Source organism: Prionailurus viverrinus, chromosome E1 (genome assembly GCF_022837055.1).
Source record: "Prionailurus viverrinus isolate Anna chromosome E1, UM_Priviv_1.0, whole genome shotgun sequence".
NCBI classification, from domain to species: domain Eukaryota; kingdom Metazoa; phylum Chordata; class Mammalia; order Carnivora; family Felidae; genus Prionailurus; species Prionailurus viverrinus.
Genome location: NC_062574.1, coordinates 39,430,173 through 39,446,515, shown reverse-complemented (window position 1 = coordinate 39,446,515; position 16,343 = coordinate 39,430,173). Strand labels below are relative to the sequence as shown.

The 16,343-nt window shown below is 47.1% G+C and overlaps 1 protein-coding gene across 3 annotated transcripts; it reads right to left on the bottom strand.

The window, feature by feature from the left end:
- Positions 1 to 224: 224 nt before the first annotated feature.
- Positions 225 to 15,955, bottom strand: LOC125151941 (uncharacterized). Of its 3 annotated transcripts, XM_047833508.1 has the most exons (7): positions 15,807 to 15,955; positions 14,208 to 14,412; positions 11,226 to 11,373; positions 10,736 to 10,931; positions 6,693 to 6,975; positions 5,782 to 5,899; positions 236 to 326 (listed from the first exon to the last, which is right to left on the bottom strand). In XM_047833508.1, exons 2-5 carry the CDS (start codon positions 14,288 to 14,290, stop codon positions 6,773 to 6,775), a joined length of 630 nt encoding a protein of 209 aa, XP_047689464.1. In that variant the 5' UTR covers positions 14,291 to 14,412; positions 15,807 to 15,955; the 3' UTR covers positions 236 to 326; positions 5,782 to 5,899; positions 6,693 to 6,772. The 3 variants fall into 3 exon arrangements, with proteins under 3 accessions (XP_047689466.1, XP_047689464.1, XP_047689463.1); XM_047833507.1 differs by lacking the exon at positions 15,807 to 15,955 and having other exon boundaries at positions 14,208 to 14,654; XM_047833510.1 differs by lacking the exons at positions 5,782 to 5,899; positions 15,807 to 15,955 and having other exon boundaries at positions 225 to 326; positions 14,208 to 14,654.
- Between the last annotated feature and the right edge of the window lie 388 nt (positions 15,956 to 16,343).

The following is a 16,343-nucleotide window of genomic DNA, read 5'->3' as shown; positions in this document are numbered from 1 at the left end:
AACGGGCACCTGGGTGGCTCAGTCATTTGAGCGACTGACTTTGGCTCAGGTCCCGATCTCAACAGTTCATGAGTTGAGTCCCAAGTCAGGCTTTGTGCCTAGAGCCTAGAGCCTGCTTCAGATTCTGTTTCTATCTCTCTCTGCTCCTCCACTGCCTCTCTCTTTTTCAAATATAAATAAAACTTTTTTTTTTTTTAAACTTAAAAGAGTTTATGAATTTTGGAGAGATCTTGGAGGGAGAAAAAGCAAATGGTTCATCTTTGTTTACAAAGGTATACTTTACCACTCTGTCGTAGGCCATAGTAAAAGAAAAAGTTTCTTTAAATCTGGAAAAATAAAACATTAAAGAATCAGCAAGGTTTTAAACAAAAGCCATAAATAGTTATAACCCTCCTCCTTAGTTCATTCAGTTCTATGCAACATTTGCTCTGCTTGAATCTAATTTTTTCATTAGCTCTGGAAATTTTCACTTAGTTTGGGTTTGGGTTTTTTTTTTTTCCCTTTGTTTTTTATCTCAAAGTTATCAGAAACCTGTCTTTTAGAGTACTTTCCATGAGTCCTTTTGAGATGACACATAACATCTTAAGATAATAACAGGATTTGTGAGTGATAACATTAAGCTAGGACATCAGATTTTCAGGAATGTTACACAATTTCTGGAACACTTATAACAAATACCTATAAGTATACAACGTAATGATGGCTTAGTCTTGTTTCTTATTCGACAATGCTTTCCATATAAATTTAACATATCAACTAAGCCTATTTAGTTTAACATCTCTCTTTTTACAAGTAGCATGCACAAATCTTTTGAGATGTTCCACGGACACTCTGGAAAATCCCAAAGTTAGTTCGAGGTCAAAAAGACTTCATTTAGGGGTGCCTGGGTGACTGAGTTGGTTAAGTGTCCGAGTCTTTGTTTTTTTTTTTTTAATGTTTATTTATTTTTGAGACAGAGAGAGACAGAGCATGAGCAGGAGAGGGGCAGAGAGAGAGGGAGACACAGAATCCGAAGAAGGCTCCAGGCTCTGAGCTGTCAGCACAGAGCACGACGCGGGGCTCGAACCCACGAACCTCCGTGAGATCATGACCTGAGCCAAAGTCGGATGCTTAACCGACTGAGCCACCCAGGCACCCCTGTTTTTGTTTTTTTTTAATTCACATCCAAGTTAGTTAGCATATAGTGCAATAACGCTTTCAGGAGCAGAATCCAGTAATTTATCCCCTACATATGACACCCAGTGCTCCCCCCGACAGATGTCTTCCTTAATGCCCCTTGTCCATTTAGCCCACCCCCCAAGCTTCCGACTTTTGACCTCGGCTCAGGTGGTGATCTCACAGTTCAAGGATTCCAGTCTGTGCTGGCAGTGCGGAGCCAGCTTGGGATTCTCTCTGTCTCCCTCTTTCTCTCTCTCTCCCTCTACCCCACCCCCCCACCCCCGCTCATGTACTCTGTTTCTCTCTCAAAATAAATAAATAAGTAAATAAATAAATAAAACCTCTAGAGGTTTTAGAAATTAAAAAAAAAAAAAAAGACATCATTTAGAATCTGATTTCAAGGGACGTTTGTAAAAATTATCAAAACAGTTTTAAAACACTTGGTCAAATAGGGTCATAGGTCACTGTGAAAGGATATTTAGTTATCTAACCAAAGTGACAATTAAAGCCTTCACAGGCAAATATTGAAATTTACATAATTTTGAGCAAAACTTAGTTCTTTTAAAAAAACTCAAGAGTATTCAGTTTAAATTATCAAAGACCTGAGAGAAACAATACAGGGAATTATTTCGCAAAACTCCGAATGCTTGTTTTCTAGGCAAATTACTTTCAAAGATCTAATAATAGGGGCACCTGGGTGGCTTAGACAGTAAAGTGTCTGACTTTGGCTCCGGTCATGATCTCGCGGCTTGTGAGTTCGAGCCCCACATCAGGCTCTGTGCTGACAGCTCAGAGCCCAGAGGCTGCTTCGGATTCTGTGTCTCCCTGTCTCTCTGTGCCTCCCCGCCCCCTCCACCCCGCTTGCTGTCTGTCTCTCTTTCTCAAAAAAAAAAAAGAAAGAAAAGAAATGTCTATTGTTCACTAAGCCCCCCAAATTAAATTAGCTTTAATATTGGATATTTTCCCAGATCATGTAAATCTGAAAAGCATTTGGATTAGTTTTTCTTACATTTTTGAGAATTGTTTTGAGTACTTTTTTTTTTTTTTAATTTTTTTTCAACGTTTATTTATTTTTTTGGGGACAGAGAGAGACAGAGCATGAACGGGGGAGGGTCAGAGAGAGAGAGAGAGACACAGAATCGGAAACGGGCTCCAGGCTCTGAGCCATCAGCCCAGAGCCCGACGCGGGGCCCGAGCCCACGGACCGCGAGATCGTGACCTGGCTGAAGTCGGACGCTTAACCGACTGCGCCACCCAGGCGCCCCTGAGTACTCAATTTATATGGGCTTGTTTGTTTAAGCCAATTAAACAGAGCTTCTTTACAAATTAATGTTGGTAATACCATCCAGAGGTAGAAAATACCACATACCCACAATATATATATTATATAAACCCACATAAACCTAGGGACAGATGCAAACAGATTATATCTGGTGTACACTTAAGATTTCCCATTAGCCCAAGTTCCTTTTTTTTTTTTTTAATCTTTTTTTTTTAACGTTTATTTATTTTTGAGACAGGGAGAGACAGCATGAACAGGGGAGGGTCAGAGAGAGAGGGAGACACAGAATCTGAAACAGGATCCAGGCTCTGAGCTGTCAGCACGGAGCCTGACGCGGGGCTCGAACTCGCAGACCATGAGATCATGGCCTGAGCCAAAGTCGGATGCTTAACCGACTGAGCCACCCAGGCGCCCCCCCCCATTAGCCCAAGTTCTAACTGACCTACTGCAATCCCTGACTTCCCCTCCACCCCCCCAAAAAAAATTACCTCCCTGAAGTGTTTAATATTTACATCTCAAAGGCACAGGGAAGAATGCAAGTTAGAAGACTTGTAAGATAAATAGGGGAAGTTTGGGGATTGGTAAAAAAAAAAAAAAAAAAGGAATAAGTGAACTTTGAACTGCCTTTCTAGCTGCATTTTTAGTTTTGTAAAGAACTATAAAGACAAGGACTGCTCGGGGCGCCTGGGTGGCTCAGTCAGTTAAGCGGCGACTTCAGCTCAGGTCATGATCTCACGATCCGTGAGTTCGAGCCCCGCGTCGGGCTCTGTGCTGACAGCTCAGAGCCTGGAGCCCGTTTCAGATTCTGTGTCTCCCTCTCTCTCTGACCCTCCCCTGCTCATGCTCTGTCTCTCTCTGTCTCAAAAATAAATAAACGTTAAAAAAAAAATTAAAAAATAAAATAAAAAATAAAAATAAAAAAAAAGACAAGGACTGCTCTCAATTCCTCAAAGAGCCACGCTGCAATTTAACCGGCAACATAGGTTGATTCACCCGTAAATCCTTTTACAACCATTTGGGAAGACTTTTTCTTCCCTCTGGGTTCATAGCTGTATTGTAAGTGAAGGGAGAGGGCCTAAAACGAATTCTCTCTTGCTCTGCAATTCGGCCAATTCCTGACCGCAGGACTACGTTTGTAGTTTTTAGTCGGGACAAATAAATATTTCTGGCGGTATCAGACAACTCCTTGGACTCCAGGGGCATCCCCAAAGAAGGTGCAGAAGGTATTTTATTTTCCCCTTTCTATCAGGCAGTGTAGACAAAGATCTGAAGTGCTACCCTCGCAAGAATTCTCACCCTCAGCCAGCTTCTGCCAGCTTTTCCAGGAGCCCATCTGTAGCTCTGGTATTTACCAGAATTTGGCAAGGTTTTTCACTATTTTTCATTTTAGTCTTCTCTTGGCTGGTTAAGAGAGTAACGTAGCAGTTTATCAGAAAATCCCTCCGAGTCCCGTCAACTTTGGGAGGGGTCCATATGCCCCCCTCCCCCTGCCCCTCCCCCTCCCTCTTCAAGGTAAGGTCATTAACGTGGCAGACTTCTGTTTACAGTCATACAAAGACAATTCAGACAGGATTACTGGAATGAGTACTCAGATAATGGGTTGCATCAATCTTATTGTCTCTTTCATTTCTTTATTTATGTATTTCTTTATTTATTTTTAAGTAAGCGCTAAGCTCTGTGTGGGGCTTGAACTCATGACCCTGAGATCAAGAGTACGCTTGATCTCATATAAGAGGCACCTAAAAATAAGAAACAAGGGGCCCCTGGCAAGCTCTACTGACTGAGCCAGCCAGGCACTCCTTGTTTGTTATTTTTAGGTGCCTCTCATCTCTTTAATTTTTCATTAGTTTTTTTCCACGAATCTTTTTCAAATTTTTTTGTTTATTAAAAAATCTTTTTTAATGTTTATTTATTTGAGAGAAAGAGACAGAGCATGAGCAGGGGAGGGGCAGAGAGAGAGGGAGACACGGAATCCTAAGCAGGTTCCAGCCTCTGAGGTGTCAGCACAGAGCCCGACAGGGGGTCTCGAACTCACGAGCCTCAAGATCAAGACCTGAGCAGGAGTGGGAGGCTTAACCAACTGAGCCACCCAGGCGCCCTTATTCGTTTATTTTTAAATCACCTCTACACCAAATGTGTGGCTCGAACTCACGATCCCCAGATCAAGAGTTGCGCCAGGCACCCCTACAACCCATCATTTAATGAAGCTATTTTGGAAGTTTGGAGGCTTTGATATGCCAATGAAAATAGGTATTCCATCCTGTGTGATTTGGGAGCCCTTGCTTTTAAATGCACTTCTTAAAGGATCTTATCTAATTGGAACATTCTTTTTAAAGGCCTTTGTAATTCTAGGTTGTAATTCCCCTGAGAGCTGGCAACAGTTTGGTAGGACCCTAGCCTCAAGAGGAATTTAACTCACATTTTCTGTCCAGCTATATCTGGTCACAAACAGGGTGTGACCTACATTTTTGTCAGGCCATGTTTTGAGTCCCCCGATCCGGCGGTTACCAAGCCAAATTCTCAGGACACGAAACAAGCATAGTGAGATTTTGCCATTTTTGTAGATATTTATAGCTTCCGGGACCAAAGTTCTTGGACAGAAAATCAGAGAAGGTGCCAGAAGGTGGCATGTTTCACTGTATAGATTTCAAGAATTTCATTTCTATCATTATTATTATTTTTCCAGCTAAGCCTTGGGATCTCTTGCAGCCAAAATAACACCGAACTGGGATGTGCTTTCGGGTTGGGGATGGTGAGTGTTTTTTGGTGCACCTCGGGGAATGGAAGTTTTCTTGAAGTTGGCGGGTGACTTAGTGGCAATCTAACCCATTCCTCCACCAACTTATTCTAGCATGGGAGTCTTTGTGTGATGTGGCAAGCACTGTAATAGATTTTAAGGGCTTGGCCCATGACCACTGATTTTTGCAGCGTTTGGGCCTCTGAGATCCCCGTGAACAATAGCATTTATATAAAAAAAACAAGACAAACGTGCACCTAACATAGGGGCAGCAACCAAAAGGAGTTACTGTGGACAGCCAGGAGAAGGCTATGCGCATGACCAGAAATTCTCAGCATGGATTAAATCTGCAGACTCCAGTACATGGGGATAGTAGACTGGGATGGGGCTCAGGACTAAACCAGCAAACCCCAGTACGTGGGGCCTGGGGATTGGAATTGGGAAAAGCGATTGCAAACGACAAGAGAATTTCACACTGAACCAAGAGTTCTGAATGGAACTATCCGCCAGCTCGAGCTGACCCGCTAAGCCCTGGACCAGAAAGCCCATTTGATCGGGAGCTCAGTGCAGAGAACGCAGCGGCTCAGAACCAAGAGGAACTCACCCACAGCCCTCAGAAAGGATGAGAAAGACAGCGACTCAAAAGTGCTGGCAGGGGACCACGTCTGTGTTTCTTGTTGTTCCTTGGAAGAATCCTTGGAAGTCTCCTTTGCTCCCAATCACTGACACCAAATCCATGAAACAACAAAAATTCAACTTCGTAAATTTGAAGATCAAATGGGCTTTATTCAACAATTTGTGAGTCAGGCAGCGGTCCCATCTAGCAGTAGAGAGAAGCTCCCCTAAGCTATAGAAAAGGAAAGTGTTTTAAAGGTGGAAAGGGATTGGAAAAAGGACATTATCAGCAAAAAATGCATTGTTTCCAGGCAAGGTCACCTTCCTAAAGGGAAGGGAGGGGGCTATCAGGTGGATTATCTTACTAGTGCTGATCAGGTAGTTCCAGGAAGAGTTTAAAGGTTACGTTCCTTGGGGGTGGGAACTACAATTAGATTAGGTTTGGTGATGTGAGGTTTAGCACAAGTGACTCCATTTTGGGCCTGCTGTCTCCTTTTTAACAAGTCAGTTGTTTAATTTGCTGACTGTATACGGCTTATGTTTTAAGGAAACCTATATAATGGATTCCAGATTTGTATCAGGTTTTCACCCAGCAAAACACCTGCGCCTCATTCTTGCAGTTGACAGAACTTGGTCAGAAGGCACCTAGGACCCGGGTCAACCCAGGACCCAGATATAACCACAGTTCGGAGCTACAGCAGGTGGATCCCAGCCTTCTTCCCACTTTTCTGCCCACGGGTAGCCAACATCACTCCCGTGCTCCCATGCTGGCCTGCTTGCCGCTTCTCCAACAGGCCGGACTATTCCGGTGCTCCAGCCCAACGGCAGCCTCCCCCACTGCCCTTCCTGTCGCAGGACCCTGTTCTATAGAAGATGAAAAGGTCAAGGCTTGTTTCTCACCTTCCTTGGGACTGACGGTAGGCATGTGGCGGGATCCTGGCCAACAGGACCTGTAGGACAGCTTTTAGGAAAGGTTTCCCCTAATGCAGAGACTCATGGGAGCAAATGCCTTTCTTGGTTTGATGTGTGCCGGTCTGCGATGCCTGGAATTGCTCAGCCATCTGTCTTTGACCATGAGGATGGGATGCTGCTGGCCAGCTGAGCGTGGCCAAATGGAAAGTTGGAAAGCAACCTGGGTCCTCAGTGTCATGTTCTCCCCCACGCATGCTCATTCTCTCTCTCTCTAAAATAAAAAAATGAAAAAACAATTAATTAAAAGTTTTTTTAATTTAAAAATAACAGGGGTACCTGGGTGGCTCAGTCAGTTGTGTCTGGCTTCCACCCAGGTTGTGATCTCGTGGTTTGTGAGTTCGAGCCCCGCGTCGGGTTCTCTACTGTCAGTGTGGAGCCTGCCTGGGACCCTCTGTTCCCCTCTCTCTGTGCCCCTTCCCTACTTAGGTGCTTTCTCTCTCTCAAAAATAATAAATAAAAAAATTTTAATTTAAAAATAATAAAATCATAAACCTATTCCATGTTAATATAAACAACACAGTTTTGTGAAAAAATAATTACATTTTCCAAAAGCGAAAGAATTAGTAAGAAGAATTGTCCCACCCTTTAGCAAATCTCTTTAACGTCTGAATTAACGGGAGACAGCTGGATTCTAATACCTGCTTCTGCACTTGATCTGTTGTGCCATCACAGGTCACATAGCCACTGGAGCTCCCACAGTTTTGTACTCATTAAACAATGAGGGTGGTCTCGGTGCTATTATGAAAATACTTTCATCTCATGGATGCCTTGAAAGGGTCTTGGGAATTCCCAGGAGGTCCCCAGATCTCACTTTGAGAAAGGGTTGTCTAAGCCTTTCTTTTTTTTTTTTTAATTAAAAAAAAATTTTTTTTTAACGTTTATTTATTTTTGAGACAGAAAGAGACAGAGCATGAACGGGGGAGGGTCAGAGAGAGGGAGACACAGAATCTGAAACAGGCTCCAGGCTCTGAGCTCTGAGCTGTCAGCACAGAGCCTGATGCGGGGCTTGAACTCACAGACCGCGAGATCATGACCTGAGCCGAAGTCGGCCGCTTAACCAACTGAGCCACCCAGGCACCCCTAAGCCTTTCTTAATTGTATGTCCTACTACGTGGAGCAAAGATCCAACAATTGCTACCCCTGCTCAGCACTGGTGTACCCATTCCTTCGGCCCCCCCACCCCCCCCCCCGCCGCCCATGCTCTTCTCTCAGATTTTTGCATGACTCCCTCACTTCATTAAAGTCTCCATCAGAAATTTCACCTCCTTAGAGAAACCATCTTGGACCATCTGGTAATTATTTTCTTACAAAGCATTTATTACTATCCCCCCCCCTCCCCACAATAGTAATCTCTACACCTGATGTGGGGCTCGAACGCACAACATTGAGATCAACAGCGCTTGGGTGGGGGGAGGGGCAGAAAGAGAGGGAGACACAGAATCCGAAGCAGGCTCCGGGCTCTGAACTGTCAGCACAGAGCCCGGCGCGGGGCTCGAACTCAGGAGCCATGAGATCATGACCTGAGCCGAAGTCGGACGCTCAACCGACTGAGCCACCCACGCGCCCCGGTATTTTTTTAACTGGTTTATCGCCTAAGCACATAAGCTTCACATGGGCATGTGTTTTGTTCAATTGCTGGCATGGGCATTCAGTAAATATTTGTTAAATGAATAGATAAATAGATAAATGTGAGGGATGGCATAAGGATAATCTAGGATATACTCTAAAGTCGTTTTCCAGAAAGAATAATGGTTGCCAGAGGCTGGGGGAAAGGGGATGGGGATTTACTGTTTACTGGGTGTGGAGTTTCCGTTTGGGAGGATGAAAAGTTCTGAAGACGGATGGTGGTACTGGTCGTTCAACAACGTGAATGCATTTAACCCACAGAAGTATACACCTCGACATGGTAAACATGGCGAGGTTTATGTCACGCATGTTCTATCGCAGCGAAATCAGTTGCAAACCCTGGTACATTGGCAATTATTACGAGGAACAAATTACCTACGACCCAGCTCACACCCGAGGAACCTGCCCATTTACGGAAACATCGGTTATTTTCATCAACAAAGCTCTGGTCCAGTTGTTGGTTGACTTCATTTGTAAACATGTTCATTCGGTCACTTCTTCTTCTTCACCACGGAGGCAGCTGGGGCGGGACAGCTCATCCACTTGGCATGAAAGCAGCAGGGAAACAGTGCTGTACTGTGCACCGAGCTGTTTCGTACGATCGCAGAAATAAACTCACAGGTTGAGACTCCCTTCACACACACACACACACACACACACACAGAGTATCAGGAAACAGCCTGTCCATTTTGGCTTCAGAGGCAGGGATTTTGATTTCCTTGGCTTCTGAGCTGTTCTTGGAGCAGGGCCATCCAGGGAAACTGAGCAAGTACATGGGTCCATCGAACTTGGGCCGGATCCATCAAGGACACAAAAAACAGACTATCCAGCCCTCTCCCCCAAGAGGAGCAGACAAAAGTGTCGTTGATATTGAAGCTGTGGAAAGCTTCAGAAGGCCCCGTGGGAGGAAGCTTGGCATGAGCGGGCAAACAGCTCCGACTGACCCTGGAAGGGAGCACCAGGCTGGGGTCCCATCCAGCGCCTCTGCTCGGCCCTGAGTGCTGACATCCTGTGCTTTCTCAGCGAGCGAGAGAGGGAGGCAGCCGGCCCAGCAGGCTCTGCCCGGTAGCTTTCCCCGATGTCTGAGGAATTCTTGCAAAAGGACGCCACCCATGGAAAAATGCTTATGATAAAACGTTAAATGGAAAAGTCAAGATAAAGTATATACATATATATATAAAACATCTGTGTGAATATAATATAATGAAAATATAAATCACATCTATGTGGGTTTTTTTAATCGCATTTATGTTTTAAAAAAATTTTAAAGCATGTATTGAAAAACAAAATCAGGGGTGGCGATTGGCTGCCTAGACTCCTGATCTAGGGGTCGGGAGTTCAATGGGGCGCCTGGGTGGCTCAGTGGGTTAAGCGTCCGACTTCACCTCAGGTCACGATCTCACAGTCTGTGAGTTCGAGCCCCGTGTCGGGCTCTGTGCTGACAGCTCAGAGCCTGGAGCCTGCTTCGGATTCTGCATCTCCCTCTCTTTCTACACCTCCCTCTCTCTCTCTCTGTCTCTCTCTCTCTCTAAAAAATAAATATTAAAAAAATGTTTCAGCGTCGTGAGTTGCACCCGTACATCGGACAAAAACAATTGCTTTTAATTAAAAAACTTTTAAAGGGGCGCCTGGGTGGCGCAGTCGGTTAAGCATCCAACTTCAGCCAGGTCACGATCTGGCGGTCCGTGAGTTCGAGCCCCACGTCGGGCTCTGGGCTGATGGCTCAGAGCCTGGAGCTTGTTTCTGATTCTGTGTCTCCCTCTCTCTCTGCCCCTCCCCCGTTCATGCTCTGTCTCTCTCTGTCCCAAAAATAAATAAAAAACATTGGAAAAAAAAATTTTTTTTAACTTTTAAAAAGGAAAGAAAAACAAGACCAGGAGGAAATACATCACAATATTACCAGTGAGGCTCTCTGGGTGGTTGGACCACAGGTTTATCTCTTATTTACATTTTTCTGTGGTTTAAAATTTTTCTGCAACTAGAATGTGTTATTTAAGTGGTGATACATTTTGAACTGTATCAACCCAGTAGCCCCTCAGCTGGGGGGGGGGGGGGGTGCGGTGTGGGCTACGGAAAAACGAGTGGGGAATGCCCTGGGAAAGATTTGCCCTTTGCAAAAAACTTGCTGCCCAGGCAAAGAGCGGAAACGTCTGGAAGGCCGGAGGTGGGGGTACCCCCCCCTTGATTTTTGCTCGGTAGTGTTTCTCGAAGTTATTCCATATTTCCCAAGCGTGGGCCTCCTGATCAAGAAACACGGTAGCAGATATTTTCCCCCGTAGAACACGGTCCAGACGCCCAGCGCTGAATTAGCTTCTTGCCTCGGTTGCCAGCCCTACGTCCCTCACCTGACATCACCCTCTCCCCGAAGGGCTCCCCTCTGCCTGGTCCTCGGATATCCACGTCCTGAGGCTCCAGAGAGTGTGGCCTACGTTCCGGGGCTGCTGGTTGTGTTCGGGCCCCACTCTGCCCCTGCTTCGATCCGAACCATCCCTCGGGCCTGCTCAGCCATGTTGGGACCACGTCGCTAACACCAGCCCGCAGCTGTGGAAAATGACATAGACAGTTTGTCCTTAGAAACACTTGGCTTCTTCCCTGGGAGGAAAAACTGAGCTCATCCCAAGGAACAGCAGAGAGCTGGGGACGGTGCAGTAATCTCTGGGTTCCGCAGAAATCTACTTCTCAGCCTCCCCCCGTCCCCCGTCATTATTAGATTTTTGCACAGCCCCTGATTTCCCACAGAACAGATTTTCCTCACGTGGACGCTGTAGGGAAGGCTGTATTTACGACCACCTCAGAAGAGCAAAACCATTCCAGATGCTTCGTCAGAATTCTCACCGTGCGGTCGGGTGGGCTGCATGGGGCCTCCGAAGGTAACGTCGAGAATGTTCCAGTTGCTTCGGAAGGTGGTCTGATTGTCAAGGGTACTGTGGTCAAGAGACGTGGGTACGTCGGAAGCTGGGTGAGTGCGAGAGACCGGCCCTGGCTTGAGAGAAGTGTGTGGTAAGGAGGTGAGGAGAGCTAGAAAGTTCCTCCACTCACTGTCTCCAGGTGTAACACACACACACACACGCACATGCACACGCACAGGCACATCACAGCACTTGGGAACAGGGGTTGTCCTCCTGCTAGGCTCTCTTGAAGTGTAGCTCCAGAGACAGAATGAAGGGGAGCAAGGCGGGGCGGAACGTTTCAACGTTAAAGCGGTTCCTGGGGTGCTTGGGTGGCTCGGTCGGTTGAGCATCTGACATTTTTTTTTTTTTTTTAGTTCTACCTTCTCTTTTTATTAAGTTTATTTATTTATTTTGAGAGAGAGAGAGAATGCAAGCAGGGGAAGGTCAGAGGGAGAGCGAGCGCGCGAGAGAATTCTAAGTAAGCTCTGCACTGTCCTCACGGAGCCTGACACGGGGCTCGAACCCATGAAGTGTGAGATCGTGGAGCATCCAACTCTTTGATATCAGCTCAGGTCGTGACCTCACGGTGTGTGAGCTCGGGCCCTGCTTCCGGCTCTGCGTTGACAGTGCAGAGTTTGCTTGGGATTCTTTCTCCCTCTCTGTCTGCCCCTCTCCCACTTGGGCTCTCTCAAAACAAATATATAAACTTAAAACACACACACACACACACAAAACGGGTCCTGGTTCCCCTGGCCTCCTGTCAAGAAGTCTGGGCCTTTTCACGATCTCTCTAGGCAGTACAAATGCCCCTTGGACTGAACCGGACCCCGCACATGTTTCCCACTGTCTGTGTCCCTTCCCTACCGCACAAAGGGCTTCATCCTAGGAGGGTGAAGAAAGGGATCATAGTCCCCACTCAAAGGACCAGACAGCAGCTTCAGGTGGTGCCTCTTGCCCTGGTGCAAGGGTGTGGGGGTGGGGGACAGCCCCACTCTATGCGCCCACAGCACTGTTCATACTGCCTTCCTCACACAATTCTCCCTGGCCTTCCCACCAGCCCCAAAAGGCCACTCCTATCCTCATGGAGCTCCCTGCCCCCACCTCCCCTCCTTGCCTCTATCATGGGGGGGGGGGGGGGCAGGGGGGTGTTGGGGGGGCAGAATGTGAAATCTCTGGTGGTCTTTTTAGTTGTCCTTGACATTGAAGAGAACTGAGCCCAGGGAGTCACAGTCTATCTTGGGCTAAACTGTGACCCCAGAACTCCTATAACAAAGGCCTAACTTGCGGTGCCTCGGCAAGTAACCATATTTGGAGATGAGGGCTTTATTTTTATTATTTTTTTAATTAAAAAATTTTTTTTAAATTTTTTAATTAAAAAAATTTTTTTAACGTTTTTATTATTTTTTTTTTTAATTTTTTTTTTCAACGTTTATTTATTTTTGGGACAGAGAGAGACAGAGCATGAACGGGGGAGGGGCAGAGAGAGAGGGAGACACAGAATCGGAAACAGGCTCCAGGCTCTGAGCCATCAGCCCAGAGCCCGATGCGGGGCTCGAACTCCCGGACTGCGAGATCGTGACCTGGCTGAAGTCGGACGCTTAACCGACTGCGCCACCCAGGCGCCCCATGTTTTTATTTATTTTTGAGACAGAGAGAGACAGAGCATGAACGGGGGGAGGGTCAGAGAGAGGGAGACGCAGAATCTGAAACAGGCTCCAGGCTCTGAGCTGTCCGCACAGACCCCGGTGCGGGGCTGGAACTCACGGACCGCGAGATCATGACCTGAGCTGAAGTCGGCCGCTTAACCGACTGAGCCACCCAGGCGCCCCAATTTTTTTTTTAAGAGAGAGAGAGAGAGAGAGAGTGAGTGGGGCAGGGGGCAGAGGGAGAGAGGGGGACAGGGGATCTGAAGCAGGCTCTGTGCTGACAGCACAGAGCCGGATGTGGGGCTTGAACTCACCAACGGTGAGATCATGACCTGGGTGGAAGTCAGACACTCAACCCACTGAGCCACCCACGTGCCCCTTAACATAATCACTTCTTTAAAGACCTCGTCCCCAGGGGCGCCTGGGTAGGGAGAGGACACCTGGCCTACTGCCTCTTTTCCTTCCTTTCTCTCCCATTCAACCTCCAGTCCCGTCCCTCCATATCACAAGGGAAAGTCCCCAAGGCCTCAGCCTCTGCGTCTCCTGTAGCCCCCGTTATTCTTGGGACCGCGGGTCATGGATGGACCCAAGGCCACTGATCACCTGGGCCACTGGCCACCACAAACAGGAGACAGCATCTCTCTCCTGCTGCCGTTTGGGAGACTAGAGACGCGTCCGGTGCCCTGCACTTCCCTGGGGGAGAACAGGAGTGGGAAGAGAGTGGGAAGGGATTTCAGACCTTCTCACTTGCGGCCTATTTATAGCCCACCGCTGGGAGAGGGGCCGGGACCCACGAGCAGAGCTGCCCCCTAGTGGCGTCTAAGGGCCAGGCAGGCTTCTCCAGCAAGTCGTGTATTGGAATTAGAGTTCCCTAAAAGGGGTGTGGGGGGGGGACTTAAAAAAAATGTAAATGTTGGAGGAAGTGTTTATTTCTCTCTTTTCTCCTATATCTCTAAGAAAGGAAGGAGACAGAAAAGGAGAGAAAGAAGCAAGGTGGGAGGTGTGCATGAGGGACTGAGGGAATTTTTAACCTGTTTAGTAAATGTGAGGCAGGGTTAAATATTCTCTAAAGGAAGCATGAGGCCGTTTGCTTTTTGCCGCCTCAAGCCTGACCCCTTTTTAGCAAACTAGCTCGGAATCCAGCCTGGTAACTGTGCCAATATTTACTGGCGTAGATAAATTTATCTGAGCCTTATGCAAACCCTGGGAAGAAGTAACATCATCATCATCATCCCCACACAAATGGGGAGACTGGAGTACAGAGAGGGGTCGTGACTTACCCAGGGGTTACAGAGTTATTGACCAAGGGAAGTCTCAAGTCCGGATCGGTGTCCAGGCTCCAGTGATGCCACCACATGTTCATGCCTGTGCCGAGCCAGGCAGCGGCACTGAGGTCAAGGTTCTCAGGACACTCCTCAGGACACGTTGGGTCCTCTGTGTCTCAGGTCCCTCCTCCAAGCTCTGACACTCTCCAAGCCCCATGACCTGTGGGGAGAGGCACAGGATGATTTTTGCTTCTCACAGTGAGCTCTTTGGTGACCCCGACACTCTGAGCAAATTGTAAAGGTAATGAAGAAAGGCCGGGGAACTTTATCTCTTCATGGGCAATAAAAGCCAGCTATGTCCAAAGATTGCAAACCACCTTCTGACCTCCTTTATTCTGTCTTTTATTATTATTTTTTTTATTTTTAAGTTCATTTCTTGAGCAGGAGAGGGGCAGAGAGGGAGAATCCCAAGCAGGCTCTGCACTGCCAGCACAGAGTCTGATGCGGGGCTGGAACTCACGAACCATGATGAGCTGAAATCAAGAGTTGGACGCTTAACTGGCTAGGCCACCCAGGTGCCCTGACTCTTTAAAAAAAAAAAAAAAATTTTTTTTTAACGTTTATTTATTTTTGAGACAGAGAGAGACAAAGCATGAATGGGGGAGGGTCAGAGAGAGGGAGACACAGAATCCAAAACAGGCTCCAGGCTCTGAGCCGTCAGCACTGAGCCTGATGCGGGGCTCGAACTCACGCACCGCGAGATCGTGATCTGAGCCAAAGTCGGACGCTTAACCAACTGAGCCACCCAGGTGCCCCGAGTTCCTAGGGGCTTGGTTCTCGGCTTGATTCTATTCTACACTTCTGGGATATAGTAGGGAACAGGACAAAGGTCTACCCCTCCTGGGCCACTCAGTCTAGGAGATGGAGACTGTCACTACTTGCACAAGGGAATAAGGAAGGAGGAAAATAAATGATGAGATAATTTCAGACGGTGACAAATGACATGGCGAAATAAAGCTGGATAGTGGGATAGAGAGGATCAGGTCAGGTCATCCTTAATAAGAGACATCAGGGACGTCCTCTTGAAACGACCCTTGAGCTGAGCCCCAAGTGATAAGAAAGAACCCAAGAAGACCCACCCATGTCAAGATCTGGAGAAGAGTGGGGAAGAGAGGCATTAACGTGGGAAGGTGCTGACCCAAGAAAAAAAGCTCGACATGTTCCAGTGGCAGACAAGAAGAGGGAGAGGAAGGATCTAGGTGGCTCAATCAGGTGAGTGTCCAACTCTTGATTTCAGCTCAGGTTGTGATCCCAGGGTTGTGGGATTGAGCCCTGCGTTGGGCTTGAGATTCTCTCCCTCTCTCTCCCTCTGCTCTTAGGCTCTGTCTCTCTAAAAGCAAGCAAGCAAGCAAGCAAGAAAGAAGAGGGAGAGGAGGATCCAGATAAGAGATCAGAGAGATCAGCCAAGGACAGATCAGGTAGGGGCTTGTGGATTTCATCCTCCTTGCAAGGGACGCTGTTAGAAGACTTTTTAGCAGGAGTGAGAGAGATAATCAGAGTTAAGTTTTACAAAAATCACTCTGGTTGCATTTGCCCGGTACAAGAGGCTCTTACGGTCCAGGCTAGATACAATGGTGGCATGGGTCCGGGTGTAGCAGTGGAGGTGATGAGAAGTGGCTGGATTCGGGATGAATTGTAGAGATTCAGGACTTGCTGATGGATAGGATGAGGGGAGAGGGGAAAAATGACATCATCTGAGTTTTGGTCCTGAGTTACCACGTGGTATCATTTCCTGAAATGTGGGAAGAACAGGAAGAAGCAGGTTGATGGGGAAATCAGGAGGTGCTTTGAATAGGTTAAATTTGAGTTGCCTTTTTTTTTAATAATAAAAAAATTGTTTAATGTTTATTTATTTCTGAGACAGAGAGAGACAGAGCATGAGTGGGGGAGGGGCAGAGAGAGAGAGGGAGACACAGAATCCGAAGCGGGCTCCGGGCTCTGAGCCATCAGCACAGAGCCTGATGCGGGGCTCGAACTCACAAACCGTGAGATCATGACCTGAGCCGAAGTCAGTCGCTCAACTGACTGAGCCACCCAGGCGCCCCTTTTAGATATCCAAGTAGAAACATGTTGAGAGTCTGGGGTTCGAAA

Coding starts and splice junctions, on each gene's coding strand:
- LOC125151941 (XM_047833508.1), bottom strand. CDS start 14,290: ATGAACATGTGGTGGCATCACTGGAGCCTGGACACCGATCCGGACTTG. Junction 11,374..14,207: donor AATAACTCTGTAACCCCTGG/GTAAGTCACGAC, acceptor ACTTCTCTCAAG/CCAGGGCCGGTCTCTCGCAC. Junction 6,976..10,735: donor CGGGGAGAGGGTGATGTCAG/GTGAGGGACGTA, acceptor TTTTTATTTTAG/AGAGAGAGAGAATGAGCATG.